Source organism: Pygocentrus nattereri, chromosome 18 (genome assembly GCF_015220715.1).
Source record: "Pygocentrus nattereri isolate fPygNat1 chromosome 18, fPygNat1.pri, whole genome shotgun sequence".
Taxonomy (NCBI): Eukaryota; Metazoa; Chordata; class Actinopteri; order Characiformes; family Serrasalmidae; genus Pygocentrus; species Pygocentrus nattereri.
This window is the reverse complement of record NC_051228.1, coordinates 8,422,216-8,438,392: the sequence shown is the minus strand read 5'-3', so window position 1 is coordinate 8,438,392 and position 16,177 is coordinate 8,422,216. Positions and strand designations below refer to the sequence as shown.

General features: G+C 39.3%; 1 protein-coding gene across 2 annotated transcripts in view; it reads left to right on the top strand.

Annotated features, from left to right (window-relative positions):
- The window catches only part of gdpd5a (glycerophosphodiester phosphodiesterase domain containing 5a), a 63,681-nt gene extending 53,408 nt beyond the window's left edge, over nt 1–10,273 (top strand). Inside the window, exons 10-17 of one of the 2 annotated variants that reach the window (XM_017711921.2) lie at nt 2,534–2,684; nt 3,047–3,268; nt 4,082–4,239; nt 4,922–5,069; nt 5,382–5,464; nt 7,271–7,285; nt 8,121–8,233; nt 9,171–10,273. In XM_017711921.2, coding sequence (XP_017567410.2) covers nt 2,534–2,684; nt 3,047–3,268; nt 4,082–4,239; nt 4,922–5,069; nt 5,382–5,464; nt 7,271–7,285; nt 8,121–8,233; nt 9,171–9,262 — 982 coding nt within the window. In that variant the 3' untranslated portion in view covers nt 9,263–10,273. The remainder of the gene's footprint in view (nt 1–2,533; nt 2,685–3,046; nt 3,269–4,081; nt 4,240–4,921; nt 5,070–5,381; nt 5,465–7,270; nt 7,286–8,120; nt 8,234–9,170) is intronic. The other variant, XM_017711922.2, reaches the window with a different exon arrangement.
- The last annotated feature ends 5,904 nt before the right edge of the window (nt 10,274–16,177 follow it).

Here is a 16,177-nt window from a genome sequence, read left to right as displayed (position 1 = left end):
AAAGCAGCTATTTACTAATAGTTGGGTATATTTTTGCTTCATCATGTTCATCAAAATGTCTTCCTTGATATGGAGAGCAAATTTTCCTTTTTCAAACTCTGGTTTAAAGCTCATATTAAAACACTTCTGGCTGAAAGATTTGAGTGCTGACATCACAACAAGGGGATAAAATGTGTAGCATTTAGTGCTATTCAGAAGTTCAGACTGTCTCAGGTTTTTATGATCTGCTTAAATGGGATTTTTTCAAATTAATACCAAAATGTCTGGTTAATTCAGTCATTAAGATGCAAACAAAGTCATTGTGAATGTTTTGATGTGAAATGGTTCATTGCAGAGAAGCTCACCAATTTATTTGCAATGCACAATGTCTACACTGCAAATGTAACTATTTAATATTCAAATTGATCAGTGAACAATATATGTCTTTTATATGTAATATTGAAAATGATAAAATAGCATTGCATTTTTATTCTGTGCTGTTTTTCATTGCAATGTCATGCATCTGTCCCTTCATTATGAATGGATTTTAGTCCAAAATCTTAATCTTCTCAGAACTATCAAACAATCTCTCAGACATCAGGCAGTATTTCATGGAAACTGCTTCCTATGTGGGAGTTTTGTGAGGCATTAAACTCTTTGGATGTCTGATTCTAGTTACCACCAGGGTGAATTCAGACTTAAATAAATTCTCTAGAAAGAAGCATTACTCACAAAAACAGTTTAAATTGCTCACATCTTGCATTTAATGATTCAGATTTTTTTAAACATCTATTAAATTCCCCTTTAAACATCCCATGAGTGCTTGGACCCCATTATTGCTGCTTCCAACTATATTAACCCAGATTTCCCCTTGGCATATCAGTGAAGTACACCTATCAATGTGTCTGTCTGTCTGTTTGTTTAGATCTGGTTTCCTCTACCTGAATCTAGGTGATCTTTAATATGTTAAGTTGACAAAAAAAAAACATGCTCATTTATGCCAGGTGTCCTCAAACTTTGAGCAGTGTATTTATTATGAAAGAAACAAGGAGACATAGTTGCTCTTAATTGCAAAGCATGTGTCAAAAGCTCAGAGCTCTAACTCTGTGAGCTATTCGGGTCTTTGAGTTCAGCATGTAACTCCACCGTTTGGTGATTCATCTTCTTCTGCCTTTTTTCTCTCATGTTCAGTGAATTCTCTAATGGCTTTTTGGCTCTAGCTGCAGTGCTGCTGGTCTATTGGTGTCGTGCGGGCTGCTGATAGTGGTATTGAGCCGAGGAGCTCTCAGGAGGCTGCCTATTGACTCAGTAAATGAAGTGCAGACATGATAATGAGGCGATCTCTATCACTCTCAGCTCTCTACGGCTCTCTAGATTAATGAGGGACTGCCATTAGCCTGCCTGCCCTAAGAAGGCCTGATGCCCACCCTGGGACCTGACCCAGCGTGACCTGGGTTTATTTCTCATGTCTTATAGGCAGTTAGTGTTACAGATGTGAGACATCTGCATTCCACACAATTTATTGACATATAGAACTAACCAAATGTTCAAACACCTGATTGAAAGTATGTTCTTAATATTCTTAAAGGCATTTAAAACTAAAGGCTTATACTTATATGCCTGAAACTTGTTTTACAATAACATATGTTTGAAGATACTTGATATGCACGCCAACGAGTAGTTTTAACCAGCCAGCCAGATCTTGTGAACATAAATGAATTTGACCTGGCATCGTTACAGGCTTATACCAGAAGGAAATGCTGTCTTAGATATCTGAGGCAAAAATTTATAGGAGTAAACCATAAAAATTTTAACCATTAATACTCCCATAGCCAAATATCGCATAACCATTAATACCCCCACAACCAAATATCCCATAACCATAAACATTCACCCAACCAAATATCTCATAACTAATAATACCCCCACAGCTGCAAATGAATAATTTTTAACCATTCATACCCCCACAGCCAATAACCCTTAACTGTTAATACCCCCAAAGCAAAACAACCCTTAACCATTACAACCCCCACAACAAAACAACCCTTAACTGTCAATACCCTCAAAGTCAAATACTACTTACAAACCACACAGCCAATACCCCTTAACCGTTAATACTCTCCCAGTCAAATAACTCTTCACTATTAATATCATCAGAGCCAAATAACCCTTAACCATTACCCACACAACCAAATATCCCATAACCGTTAACACCCCCACAACCAAAGTAACCCTTTACCATTAATACCCCCACAGCCAAATAACCAATCATTCCCAAACCTTTTATTATGTTGACTCAAAATCTCTCATATTTTAAAAGTCAATTTTTTGCACTGCATGTGCTTTTTCTGTGTTTTCTCTGAGTTTTTACCCTGTATTGTAGAGGTCATGTGTCTCTTCCTGTTGGGAAAACTGTGTACTTTTAGATTTCTAATAACGGTACTCCTACTGAAAAAACTTATTTTAAAGTTTAGTGTTTTTTAAAGAAAAAAGAAAAAAAAAGAAACGGTATTGTGCCGTCTGTAATTGGCCCCTATTTCTCCTGTCTCTGCAGTATGGATGGAGTGCCCTTCCTGATGCGGGACCAGACCCTGCGCCGGACCACCGATGTAGCCAGGCTCTTTCCCAAGCGCCAACATGATGACGCCTCACTCTTCAATTGGACCGAGATCCGCTCTCTGAGTGCTGGCCTGTGGTTCCTGAGGGTACATACACACATTCATACATCCTAACTCTCTCCAGAAAGTTCTCCCTGTCACTCATACATGTAGCTCCTCTCTTTTCCTCTTGTGGTTCTTGTGGAATCGGCAGCATGCTTAGCTTACGCAGCACTAGCTGTTGTTCTCACGTTTGATAAGGATGAAGGTATTTTTGATGTGTCCAGAATATGGATGGAAATTTTGGCAGTTGTGTTTTTTAGCAAATTTGTTTCCATCATTTAATTATTATAGAAAAAAAGTTCACCAGTATATGCACTTGTTGGTGTAGCATGTTTTGGTGTGTTCACAGAATTTTCTCTACTCGCTACCAGCCTCACCTCTCTGTCTCTGCGTTTCCTGTCTCTCAGGATGACCCTTACTGGACTGTCCAGTTTATGTCCACCAAGGACCGCAACCGAGCGGGCAACCAGACGGTGTGTAGTTTGTTGGAACTGCTCCGTCTGGCGACCAGGACAAACCGCTCGGTCATCTTCAGCCTGCGCAGACCCCCACCACAGCACCCTCGCTACCAGCTCTGGATCAAAGATGTCCAAAAGACCATCCAACGCTCAGGCATCCAGTCAGAACAGGTGAGGACCGACCTCATAGATAATGCATGCTTCTTCTTATTTTTATTATTATTGTTAATTATAATAATATAGGCAATAATATAAATTACAAATAATATTTAATTGAACATAATAGTAATAATATACTTATTTTACTTTTTTGTAGAATATTATTTACATTTGTATTTATGAATATTTAGTGTTCCAGTATATTGTTGCCACCCTTTGCCTTTATTTCAGCTTCTGTTCTTTTCAGGCGATTAGCTTTCAGTCTTCAAAAAAATCTGCAAGGATATTTTTCCAGTCCTCCGAAATTGAGTCTTACAAGTTGGTTGCATTTTCTTAGAAGTTGGTTGTAGTTCACTAATATCAGTTTTGACTGAAAAAGTAAAGAAGTGAAGGTTACACAGTAGCCAAGCTTTAAATATCCTGAACACTAAGTTCTAAATGGGGCTAGAATTTTTAAAAAGTGATGTAATGTTGATTGCATGTGTTGGTTATTGGAAAAATCCATCATCGTCTGCTGTGTTTGTTGTGCCACCTTCACTAAGAGCTCCTCCCACTCACATTCAGGAGGAATGCCAGCAGTCATGGAGTCAAGCTTTTCCATATCAACAGCCTCCTGTGGCATCTCCTGTGTAGCATCAAGCAGAGAACATGGGGGTTGTTGTTTTGGAGACATTAGTGACTAAGTGTGGAATTGTACAATAATGAACCTGTGCCGGTCTCAAGTCTATTAGCCTTTCAGTGTTGTGTGTCAGCTTGTCTGGCTGTGCCATTAGTCAGCGGTTTGTGTGGAAGAACAGGTGTCTGACCGTGTGTTTGTGTTTGTAGGTGATGTGGACTCTAGACTGGTACAGGAAAACGGTCCGAGCCGCCGTGCCGCTGCTGCAGCAGACATCAGAAGAGAGGCTTCCTGTGGAGGAGCTGAAAGAGAGGAGCAGCCACACCCTCAGCTTACACTACAGTCAAGCTACAGTGCGGGAAATCAGGTACACAAACAAACGAGGAGCACTTCACATCAGCACTAACGCCACGCATATCTGCATGAGATAAACACTCTGCCACTGTCACTATTAGAGCTAAACCTTCCGTTCAGACCATAAATGTTGGCTAAAAAAAGAAGGAAAAAACTAGACAGTAATGCTAATTTAGCATCTCGACGGGATTTTAGTGCAGTATTCCAGATATTTTATAGAGGTGCATGTGTGCAGGTAACAAGGCTGAATGAACACAGCTACAATTATCATAAGCTGTAAGGGATTACTAACGTAAACGGGTGTTTCAGGCATGAGACGTTAAGGAGATTCATACATTAATGTAAAAAATTTGTTTTAATGATTATATCAAATGTAATTGTAGTGCTGTTTTCTAAATGCTGTAAATGGGTTAATATTAATGTTTTATATTATTTATTGGAAACATGCACGTAGTGTATTGAAAAGGACACTGTGTTTAAAATATCCTTCACCCTTACTGTACATGCATGTTTGTAAATTTAATATCAGTGGGTAACAGCACTTGGGTACTAACAAAATTATATTTTAACTAACATAAAGATAAAATATGATGGTCACTCTATTTGCTGTCTGCTTTTGTGTTTTGCGTTTGTGTGGGTGTGTGTGTGTGTGTGTGTGTGGGTGTGTGTGTGTGTGTGTGTGTGTATGAGAGTAGGCGCCTCAGCAGGAGCAACGTGAGTCTGAACGTGTATCCAGTGAACGAGCCGTGGCTGTACTCAGTGCTGTGGTGCAGCGGGGTGCAGTCTGTCTCCTCTGATGCCCCCCAAATCCTCCGTAAAGTGCCTCACCCTATCTGGATTATGGTGAGAGAGCATGGCTTTCTTCCTATCTCTCCCTATCCTTGTTCTTCTTGCCTCTCTATGTCTCTCTTTTATTAATTTAAGCATCTTCCTTGCTTTCGTATTCCTGCTCTGGAGTACCCCGCTCTGATATTTTGGTGTTTCCTGTTGTAACACACCTGATCCAACCAATCAGATGATTAACAAGTCCTCCATGGGTGAAAGTTGGTGTGGTAGAGCAAGAAAAGCAATAAGATGTACAGGTCAGGAGTTGAGAACTGCCATGTTACCATCTAGTGGTGAGACGTTGTAATAACAGCTGCTCTTGTTTTTCAGAGTCCAGATGAATACTGCTTGATATGGATCACATCCGATCTGATATCTGCAGCGATTGTCATAGGAATATTTATATTCCAAAAGTAAGTATACCTCTCGGAAACGTTAGTGCCATTGATCATTATAAAGAGGAGCTGTTAAACTCATTCCTCCCTGAAACGGTTTAATCTCATTCACGGTAACTGTGACTGTCTCACTTCTAATCTTTCAGTCTTTGTAACAACACACCTGTAAAGCTTTCTGCAAAGGCACCTCTCTCTCCAGCAGCTGGACCTGGAAGATTTGTTGGAAAACATTATAGACATGCAGAGAGACGTATGCAGACGTTGGTCAAATGACATGTATTGTTGGCATTTTTAGGTGAAAATAAGTAAACACACCCTTTACAAAGTACACACTTCTGCAATTATGTATTTGCTGAATCTGACATATTCAAAATATTACTCTATTCTATTCTATATTTATATTCTGTTTTAAATATACTTATTTGATTTATTTTTTGTACCAAATAAATAGAATTTTAGTAAATGTAAAATGTGCAGGACATGTCAATTTTAAGCATATTCTTGTATGTTGTAAGCATGTGTTAACTTATTTTCACTTAGACAATCAACAGGACATGTAATTTGACCAGAGGTGTTCAAACTTTTTCACAAAACTGTACATACAGTATTGACTATCAATACCCCCCCCACCAAAACCCTCAAAACACACTTATAATGCAAGCCTTACTTTCAAAAAACGTGTGTAAAATACATGCAAAAACAAAAAGCAGTGATTTGTAAATCCATGTTGACCAGTATTTATATGAAAGTACAACGGCAAGATATTTAGTGTTATGTTTTATCAAATTCATTATTTTGTACATATACGTTAATTCAGAAACTAATACCTGCAACAGTTTCCAAAACAGTCTGGACATCTTAAATAGCAATTATGCTTGGGTTTAAATGGAGTATCCATTTATTTACACAATTACAGATTAAGACTCTATTGTGCACAGCAGAAGCCATATATCAACAATGTCTGGAAACGCCACTGACTTTTCTGGGCTCGAGCTTATCTGAAATTAAATTGCACAATGTGGTCTGACGAGTCAACCTCTTAGACTGTTTATGGGAATAAAGTATCGTGTGCTCCAGGCCGGAGAAGAGAAGCACAGTGCAGATTGTTACCAGTGTAAAGTTCAAAAGTCAACACAGTGGTGTGGGTAGAGTTTTCATAGGCTGTGTCTGAGGGGTTTTTTTGTTTACTGCATTGCTCTTGAGTTATTTATAAGCATTTTAATTAGCATATTAATTAGCATTATATTGTCAGATATTTCAAAGATTTCACTGATGTCGGAACAACCTCCTATCTCCATTTATGTTCATTATTTTGCTCATTTTTTTCCTGTTTTTAATCATAATTTGAAAATACCTGTTGCTCTTTATATTGTCGGTAATTTTCATGACAAATGGACCAAAAGGAATGGCCCAAAATTCTGGTTCCATTGACTTACATTGAAAGTAAAGTAGGTTTTTTTTCCTTCTCTTGTAAATTTACCATTTTGGAGATACGAGGTTTTGTTCTGATAACAGCGATTTGTTTACAGATGTAAGCAACTGCCTAATTGCTTTTGTTATGAGTTTTGAGTCAACAGCTTGTCTGCTCTTGTAGTCACCCCTACACTGCAGACACAGCAGATAGAGATGATGTTGAAAAATGCTGAAGTACACTTTCAAGCTGTTTGCTTGCAGCTGTAAGAGTGGCTGCTTCTGAACTGACTGCTTTGCTCTCTTTTCCTTCTCATTCTTCCTCTTCTCTCCTCTCTCTCTGTTCCTGTCTGTCCTCTCTGTTACCTGCTCTCTGCATGCCTCCCCATTCTGCTGCTTTCTGCCATCTCTCAGCTATCACGCGATCAGGTAACCAGGATTGTCCGGGGTCAGATCGCTTTGCATTTACCTTTAGCTTCTGATGGTCATTTCTGCCCACTTTCTATATTTGTTGTGCCTTACCTCCCCTCTTGTCTTGTGCTTGTGTCGTAATGTTTCACTGTTACCATCCACCCAATAGTGTTCAGTTATTTTACGTTTATTTGTATCTGTTTGTTTTTTATTACCTTTACTATGTTTAGCCAGTGTTTGATCTGCGTATGGTTTTCTACGCCATTGCCTAAAGACTAAAAGTGTCTCAGACAGAAGCCTAAACTGTAGTTTCTTAGGTGGAAGCCTATATTTATTAAGAGTGGGGTGCCTTTTTGAAAGAGCAGATTGGGGCTGTACATTGTTGTATGGAAATACATTCCTGCCGGGTAGAGGAGAGAAAAAATTTGGAATGTTTGGAAGCAGTGTGCCAATACTTTTGACTTAGTGTGCCAAAATGTTGACTTATATTCTCACATTTCTTTTAATGGGACAGAATTCCAACGTACTGTGTTGAAATAAGGAGTAATTACACTTCAAGAAAGTCACAGTTTTGAGATAATAACTCATTATTTTGAAATGAGAAAAACTTAATTGAGGTGTTAAGTCATTTTTTTCACCATAAGCCAGATTTCTTAGAAATAAGTCTTTATGACATATTAAGCCAAATTGACTTTGATACTAAATTATTTCAACATAGTGTGAAGTTACTGTTTTTAGAAAATAATACAACTGTCACAAGTCATTTTTTCTCCATTACCTGACGAGATGGGATTTCGTGTGCATGGTATCTTGCTTGAATGGTGATTTATGGAATATTCTTGTTGCTGTGCAGGTGGAGGATGAGTGGAATGAGAAGCTATAATCCGGAGCAGATCATGCTCAGCGCTGTGGTGCGCAGGCCCAGCCGTGACGTCAACATCATGAAGGAGAAACTCATCTTCTCAGGTGAGACGAGAGACCACACACTGACCAGCCAGTTCATTACTGTATAGGTGCACTTTGTAGTTCTACAGTTACAGACCGTCTGTAGTCCGTCTGTTTCTCTGATACTTTGTTACCCCCCCTTTTACCCTGTTCTTCAGTGGTCAGGACCCCCACAGGACCACCACAGATTCGGTATTATTTGAGTGGTGGATCATTCTCAGCACTGCTGGTGGTGTGTTAGATTGTGCTGTGCTGGTCTGAGTGGATCAGACACAGCAGTGCTCCTGGAGTTTTTAAACACCTTAGTGTCACTGCTGGACTGAAAATAGTCCACCAACTAAAAGCATCAGGCAACAAGGTTTCTAATAAAGTGACCTAAAAGTGTACACAATGTGATGACCCCAGCAACATAGCTTAAGGGAGGGGGGTTGTGTACTTTGGCACAGTACAGATGGATCTTCAAGGGTTCTATAGTGTAGAAAATGGTTCTATATAGAACCATGAACACTCAAAACAACATTTGCATAATTAAAGGGTTTTTTGCGTTGTGAATGGCTTCTTTAGATTGATGTAGAATATGTTCAGTGTGGTTCTGTGTAGAACCTTTTTGAAAAGCTTTTAATATTAGAAGAACCCTTTTTGGTGCTATATAGAACCCTTTTCAAACAGGTTCTATATAGAACCATATATAGCACATTGTCTATCAATCTGAAGTACCCTTTAATCATGCAAAAGGTTTTTTAGTGGTTATGCTTCTATATAGAGCCATTTTCTTTACTAAAGAACTTTACTAAAGAATCTTTTCTAAGTGTGTAGGTGTTTCAAATAAAGCACCAACTCGGTGTACAGTGGATATCAGTGTGTATAAGCTGTACAGCCTTTCTAGTCACTAACGGCTCTGGGCTTCCACTCCTTCCTGCCATAATCATGCATTGTTTTTGCTCTGTTTAACTTTCAGAAATAAACAATGGAGTCAGCAGCACAGACGAGCTGTCTATATACACTGAACACGGATATGAGGGATACACACGCGATGGCATTTCCCGTTGACCGGGGTGTGGGTTTTTTTTTGCGAGCATCTGCTCTTTTTACCTTCTGATGTGATTGCATTCTTAGTTTGCAGATGGATCTGACTTTCTCAAATTCCCGGAAGGTATTTTTGTTTCATTTTGGATGGGACCCTTTTTTATGAGTGCACCTCCGCACATTTTATCTGCTGGTTTTGCAGAGGACCAATGAAGGACTGATCAGCGGTCAAGCATGCTATTTTGAATGATGGGCACATTTTCATTTTTATGTTTATTTTTATTTTCAAAGACCTCTGAATCGAACTCCAGCAGCACCACTCCTTAGTCATTAGCTCTATATGTTTTTTGGAACTGCACAGAAGACTGAATTCCCACTTTCCTTGTGTTCCACCAACAGTTTGCTGGATGTTGAATTTGTATTGACTATTTATGTAACTGACTTTCACTTTGATGCCTTATGTTGTGTTCTGTATTAAAGTGTATATTAGAAGAGATTTCGCTGCGGCAGTAGTATGTATATTTAGTATATGTGAATTAATGGCGGACTTCAGTGACCACTTACTGAAGTTGCCAGGAAAATCAAAACATCAAAACACAAGAGGCTTATTCTTATATCTGTAGATTGTAGATTGTAGATTTTGTACTTATATGTATGTACTGTGGGTATTAGGGCTGGTCTGAACAGCACCTTAGCATCGTTGAATACTTTCTGATGTCTCCCAAATTATAGCAAATTATAAAAATCGTCCTTAAAAGACATTATTTTAAGCATGTGTATTACTGCAGTTGTATTAATAGTTTATATGTAGGGAAGTGGTGCTCAAATACGGATGGGCACTACCTATCTATCTGCATCCCCTGCCCAATTTGCACTGTGCACCAGTACTACCTGATCTGTACCGCATAGGCTTAAGCATTTTACTGCACTTTAAAACTGTTGCTTAGCCATAAGAAAATTAGCATATTTTTTAGTAGTAATTCCATGTGTATTAGTACTGTTGAAAACTGTGAATACAATGATTTTTATTCAGTATTTGGCTGTCTTTGCACTAAATCCAGTTAACCCAGACTAAATTGACTCTCTATAATGAAGCAGTTGGTCAGTGTTCTATAAGTACTGATGATAAACAAAATGTGTTTAGAAAAGCATATTGTATTGTATTGTGACATCATTTATCACAATACCGATATATATCATCATATTGCCCAGCCCTAGTCTCTACACACCAACAATGCATTTTATGTCCACATAAAAGCCATATATGTGGACATTCTAAGTTTTTTTTTTCTTAAGAATGGTTGCAGCTGCGAGTTCGATCCCCAGTGATGCTACAGCGTTCCATGGCCAGGGCTCCAACAGAGCACAATTGGCCTTGCACTCTCCAGGTGGGTAGAATGGCCCCTCCTCTCCCCCACCACTCAGCAATACCAGCCAGTGTAGTTATCTCTTAGCTGATGTAGCAGAGCTGGAAGTTAGTGTTCTCCTCCAAGCATGTTCAGCTGTTCAGTCCAGTGACGTTGCGTTAGCAGCAGTTGGAAAAGATACAGTGATGCGTTACAGGACTCAGGAAGCCTGTGCTAGCCTTCCCCCGTCCTATCACTGGTGGTATCATAGGGCTGGGGGAGTCCTAACTAGTGAGTGGAAGTGGATATGATTAAATTGGGGAGGAAATTGGAAAAAATCCCCCCAAGAAAAGAACAGTTGGTGAATGAGGCCCAAAGCTTTTACACATTGAAAGGCGCTTAATACTAAGTAGTAAGTCGTGTTAAACTAGGAAGGAGAATGAGACTGCAGTTGTGGTGGTAATCTGCTAATACCATAGGCATGCAGTGTACAAATCGGGCAGCGTCGTAAAACTTAATGCAATACATGTATACGAGACAGTGAAGCACTTGCGCTGTGAAAATCAGGGAGCAACAAGATCACTGGGCTTATGTTTTAGAACTGATTCATTAAAATTGTCATATTACACAAAACTCTTATCTCAAATGTTGCACTTAACTCTTTTTTCCTTTTAATCGTCCAGCAATTTAAACAGCTCACTTTCTGAGGCACTTCAGTGTGGTGCAGTTTGTTGCGCTCTGAGATGAGGTTAATTATTTTTTACATTTTACCTTAATATATTAATAGCAACGGTTCTTTCTAAAGGTTTCTGTCGATGGTGATTGTTGTAGCTTAGGCTCCAGTTTTTGTGGCATAACAAAGACAAATCTTCCAAAGAATAGACATAGCCCAGCATAATAAACAAATACTCAAGTATTCAAATTCAGGCCAGCCCTAGTGGGTAGGTATTCAGTCTACTGCAGTCCACTTGTTCATGTGTATATACAGTACTGTGCAAAAGTCAGAGACCACCCTTTATTTATATAATTTCCAGCCTAGAAGTACAAGCTGTTCATAAAAGCTGAACATATATTTAACAAAAAGCCTCAACAACTACATATCATATCAGCTCATGTCAGCATTAACGTGTTCACTCTTTCTCTTTTCAGTACACTCGCTTTCAGTTTCTCATGAAATCTGCAGGGATTTTTTGCACACCTCCAAAGTTCAGTCTTAGAAGTTGGTTACTATTTTTTGCTTCTGTCCCCAATAATCCCAAAAACATTCACTGATGTTGAGGTCTGGACTCTGGGGTGGCCAGCCCATTTGTCTGAGAACACCAGTAGTTTCTTTGCTAAATTTATCGGGTTCTTTTCTCATTAAGAGCTTCTTAGCAGCTACACATCCTTTCAGAGCGCTGAGTTGTCTTCACACAGTGGAAGGATGGACTGTGGATGTTTTCAGATCTGAATCAGGAGTGGAGCTTGATTTTCTCCTCTCTCTCAACGATGAAACCTTTAAGTGCTGTTTATGTGATGGGGACAGTTTTGACAGTCTTACAAAAGTCCCATTTTTTCTGGATCTTCTCATTCTTGTCCTCAGAAATATCTCCTGAAAAATGAGGACCTTGTGCTTAATGGCTGTTGTCACTGTAAATTGAATAAATGAAAGGTGGTCTCTGACCTTCGCACAGTACTGTATGTTTACGTGCGTGTATGTATGCTTTACCCTCACTGTGCTGTTGTATTGGCTGTTCTGAAAGTTGCTTTAGTAGACAGTGAAACTGCCTCGTGTGCACATCTGAAACATTGCGGTAAACAGTTCTGGAGTGAAACGCCTCTGTGACGTAATGAATGTATTGCATTTTTCTCATGGAGATTGGAAGTGACTTTTGAGGGGGGGTTGGGGGTGGGGGGGCAAAATGGCCAAGATTTACTGTGTTGAGAGAGAGGAGAAAATAAATGGAGGTGAACTGCACTGTCGTCTTTAGCTTCCACGCTGGCTGGCTGGAAGAGAAGCACATTAGAGCTGAAGAAAAGAGATGAATTGTAAGGGCCCAGCCTGCGCCGCCGGCCACCAGCAGAGGGCAACAACGACAAGGTGGCGTGACTTCAGGGAGCTCCAATTCCCAGAAGCCCTTGTGCTGATTAGGCCCAACCACACATACCTGTGGACTCCTCTACTTAAGGTTGTGGCAAGCAGCAGCCCTTTGTCACACCTTTGTAGAGGGGTGACCGGTGCAGTTCGCAGCCCAGGTGGGTATGTAAATAAAGAGAAAAGGAAAGAGGGCTAGAAAACCCAAAGCAGAGTAATTGCCCCAAAATTACTTAAAAACCACAAGAAGGCTTGAGCTTCAAATGGTTCCAAGCCATATAAAAGGTGTTTGCTCGATTAAGAGCAAACAAGTGAAGCATGAAGTCTCCCTCGCCTTCATAATTAAAGGAAGCAAATTTTGTTTTCTGATTATCTCTTATTTCATGTTTCTAGTTCAGCCTTTGTTTGAGCGCTGCTTTCAGTTTTTCCTTTGTTTGCCCTTTTTCCTGCCTTTTATTTCCCGCTCCTTGAGGTTTTTTCCCAATGGTGCAGCAGTAACTCCACGGACCTAGCTGCCAAATTCCAAGGCTTTCTAAAATGTGAAGCACTGTGTGGGTCTGCAGCAGTAATTCAGAAACACGGGGGTGGTGAGGGGGGGTGAATGCGGAGGGTTATTGAATACGGCATGAAAATGTGTTCATTAGAATAACAAATACTTTGTAGGCCTCGAAATATGAACAGCAGTCAGAGATCATAAAATGCTGAAAATGTTCATTTTAGGTGACAGAAACTAATGTAGAGCCGCTTTTTAAATTACTGATACGATCAAAAAAAGTCCATTCCTGCCTGGTAGAGGAGGAAAAACAAAACATCTCCAAAAATAAAATTGCCATAGCATTAGTCATTGACTGAGATACAAAGTCAATATTTGAGGAAATTGTCATTTTTTCCAAGACACTAAGGCTGTGTTTGACAACTGGGAATTCTTCAACTCGGAGCTTCATACGTCCCACCTCAGATCAGTCATGCTACCTTGTGAAGTTAGAAAAAACTGATGTTGACCGTACATTACTGTTTATTTTGCTGCTGAAGAAAATGTCTTAGAGAGCTTTTACCTTGGAAATAAAAAAATTATATTTAATTAAAAATTTATGGTAAACATAGATGATATGGTACATAAGGTAGAGAATAGATTCACAAAGGTGCTGTGTGAAATATTTAGAGGGATCTAATAGCAGAAATTAAATATACAAAATCATGTTTTCATTAGTGCATAATCACCTCTTTGGACAAATGGACAAACCAAACACTGACACTAGAGGGCGCTTTTTGCATTTTTATGCTGAAGGGACAGCTTGAACTTGGTGGCGCTACAGCACTCGTTGAAAGACGAAGAACAAAGAAGAAACTGTGGTCACTGCTGGTGCTGGCTAATCATTTTTTGGGGTTGTGAGAAGTTTAAGAACCCAAATTTTGACAAATTGAGGATCACACTTACTATTTAGCACAAGAAAAAGCAAAGTGGAGTGAATCCTCATCGTCAAAGAGGTGAAAACCTGATGGCCACCATAGGATCTACGTCATGCTTGGAAAGGGAGGGAGATTCAGTTGGTTGCAGTCTGTAAATCTTACACACTGCACCTTTAATATAAGGCCAGAACAATAACATAATAGCATACAACTTGATCAAAAACCTTGCAGAGATTTGACTTGGACTTGACTTGGACTCAAATATCCCCATGTATCAAGAGACCTACACACATAGTCTATCATACACAAATATAAACAAACATCTGCTTAAAAAAACTCAAAAACACACTTCTTATTCTTATTGCTTTGTTGACTGGGAAGTGGGAAATTTCTGACTTCTAAGTAGGAAAAATCCATTTGGACAGCCACTCGTAATCCCCATTTCAGAAAGCTGGAGTTTCTCAAGAGGTCTGACTTCTCCAAGTTGCAATTCCATGGCGTTGCATCAACATTGCAGCACTCATGGAACAGCAGTGCATGTCTTAAATTTGCTTGAGCATTTGGAATCACAGCTCTTCTGGAACAGTGTGCTCTGAAAATTGAGCTCCTTGGTGATCATTCAACTCATCATGTTTGAAGAAAGATGCACATTTGATCACCGAGCACCACTCAAGTGAAGTATGAAGGTGGGAGCATCTTGACAAGGAGCTGATTCTCTGCAAACAGTACTGGGGCATTACACATCACTGAAAGAAACTTGGATGGAGCGGCGAACCGGCACATATTAGGAGAGTTTAAACTCATCAGCCAAGAAACTGAATCTGGATAGTAGGAGAAGACAACAACCCAAACATGCAGCCAAAGTCACTCAAGTCTGGTTTCTCAAATAGAAGGTGAAGCTGCTTGCGTGGCCTATCCAAACTCCTGACTTGAAGCCCACTGAATATATATGGAGGATTTTAAACTGAGTCATTCAGAAGGGCCCTTGTAACCCCTGTTTAATTGAAGACTGTTTGCCAAGTGGAATGAGGCTAAATTGAACCACAATACTGCACAAAATAGTCACCTCTTACTGTAGATGTGTCAAAGCTGTAATTACCAACAACAGTTTTGGAACCAAGAACTAATATTATCAATTGATGTTGTCTGAATACTTGACTCTCTGTAGTGTTTTTTAAAACATCTTTGTTTGCTTATGAATACATTAATTGTTGTTCATATTCATAAATACTAAGGCAAAAGACATCATGTGTGTATATTTGAAGTGCATATATGCACTGGAAGTTTTATTTTCAGGTTTTTGGATTCCCCTTTTAATACTAAGTACATTTGGTGCAAAGGATGAGCGTGAAATGATTGTGAAATTATTGCGTTAAAGGGCACTTCTGAAATATTCACAAGTGCCTTTTATCTTACCAGTCTTCAGGATGTGGCAGCAAATCAGTGAAAAACATCTCTTATTAGCCATTAGAATAAACTGAACTTGTCAATAATGCCTATGTACTTCTGTTACATCAGCCAGGCCATTGAAAGCTTTTGTGAAGTTTGCAGACGACACGACAGTTAAAAAAAAGAAAGAAAGCTTTTACACGAAGTTCAACACTAGAGGATGACAGTATATCAAGAATAGGCTCTATAGCACCAATATTTGTGGGTTAAGTTTAGAGTCACGTCATTAAACCGTTAAACTTCTATTTAACATATATTTAATTCTCTATTATGGTTTAATCCAAGTATTTTTTTAAAATGAGTTTATTTTTAAGTTCATTTAAAATGAAACCCTTTCTACTTAGCGATGATAGCATTAGCTCACGGAAGTCGCCCTCGATCTTTATCTCTTTAGTAATAAAGATCACTTTACTCACCATGTTGTGCGTCATTCATAATTCTGAAACCGAGTTCTGGCTGTTTCTTTTTTTTTTAAGTCCACATTGTCCCCAGAAGATTTGGGAACTGTGCTTGTCCTCAATCCTCAATCTTAATCCCAATCTCAGTCATTTGACAGTAAGTGCTTTCTCCTGTTTAGCAGCGCCTGTGTGCCCCCCCCCCAACGTCCCGCCCCACCCCACCGACAAAACACTTTCCTGTAAAGAATCATGACTAAACATC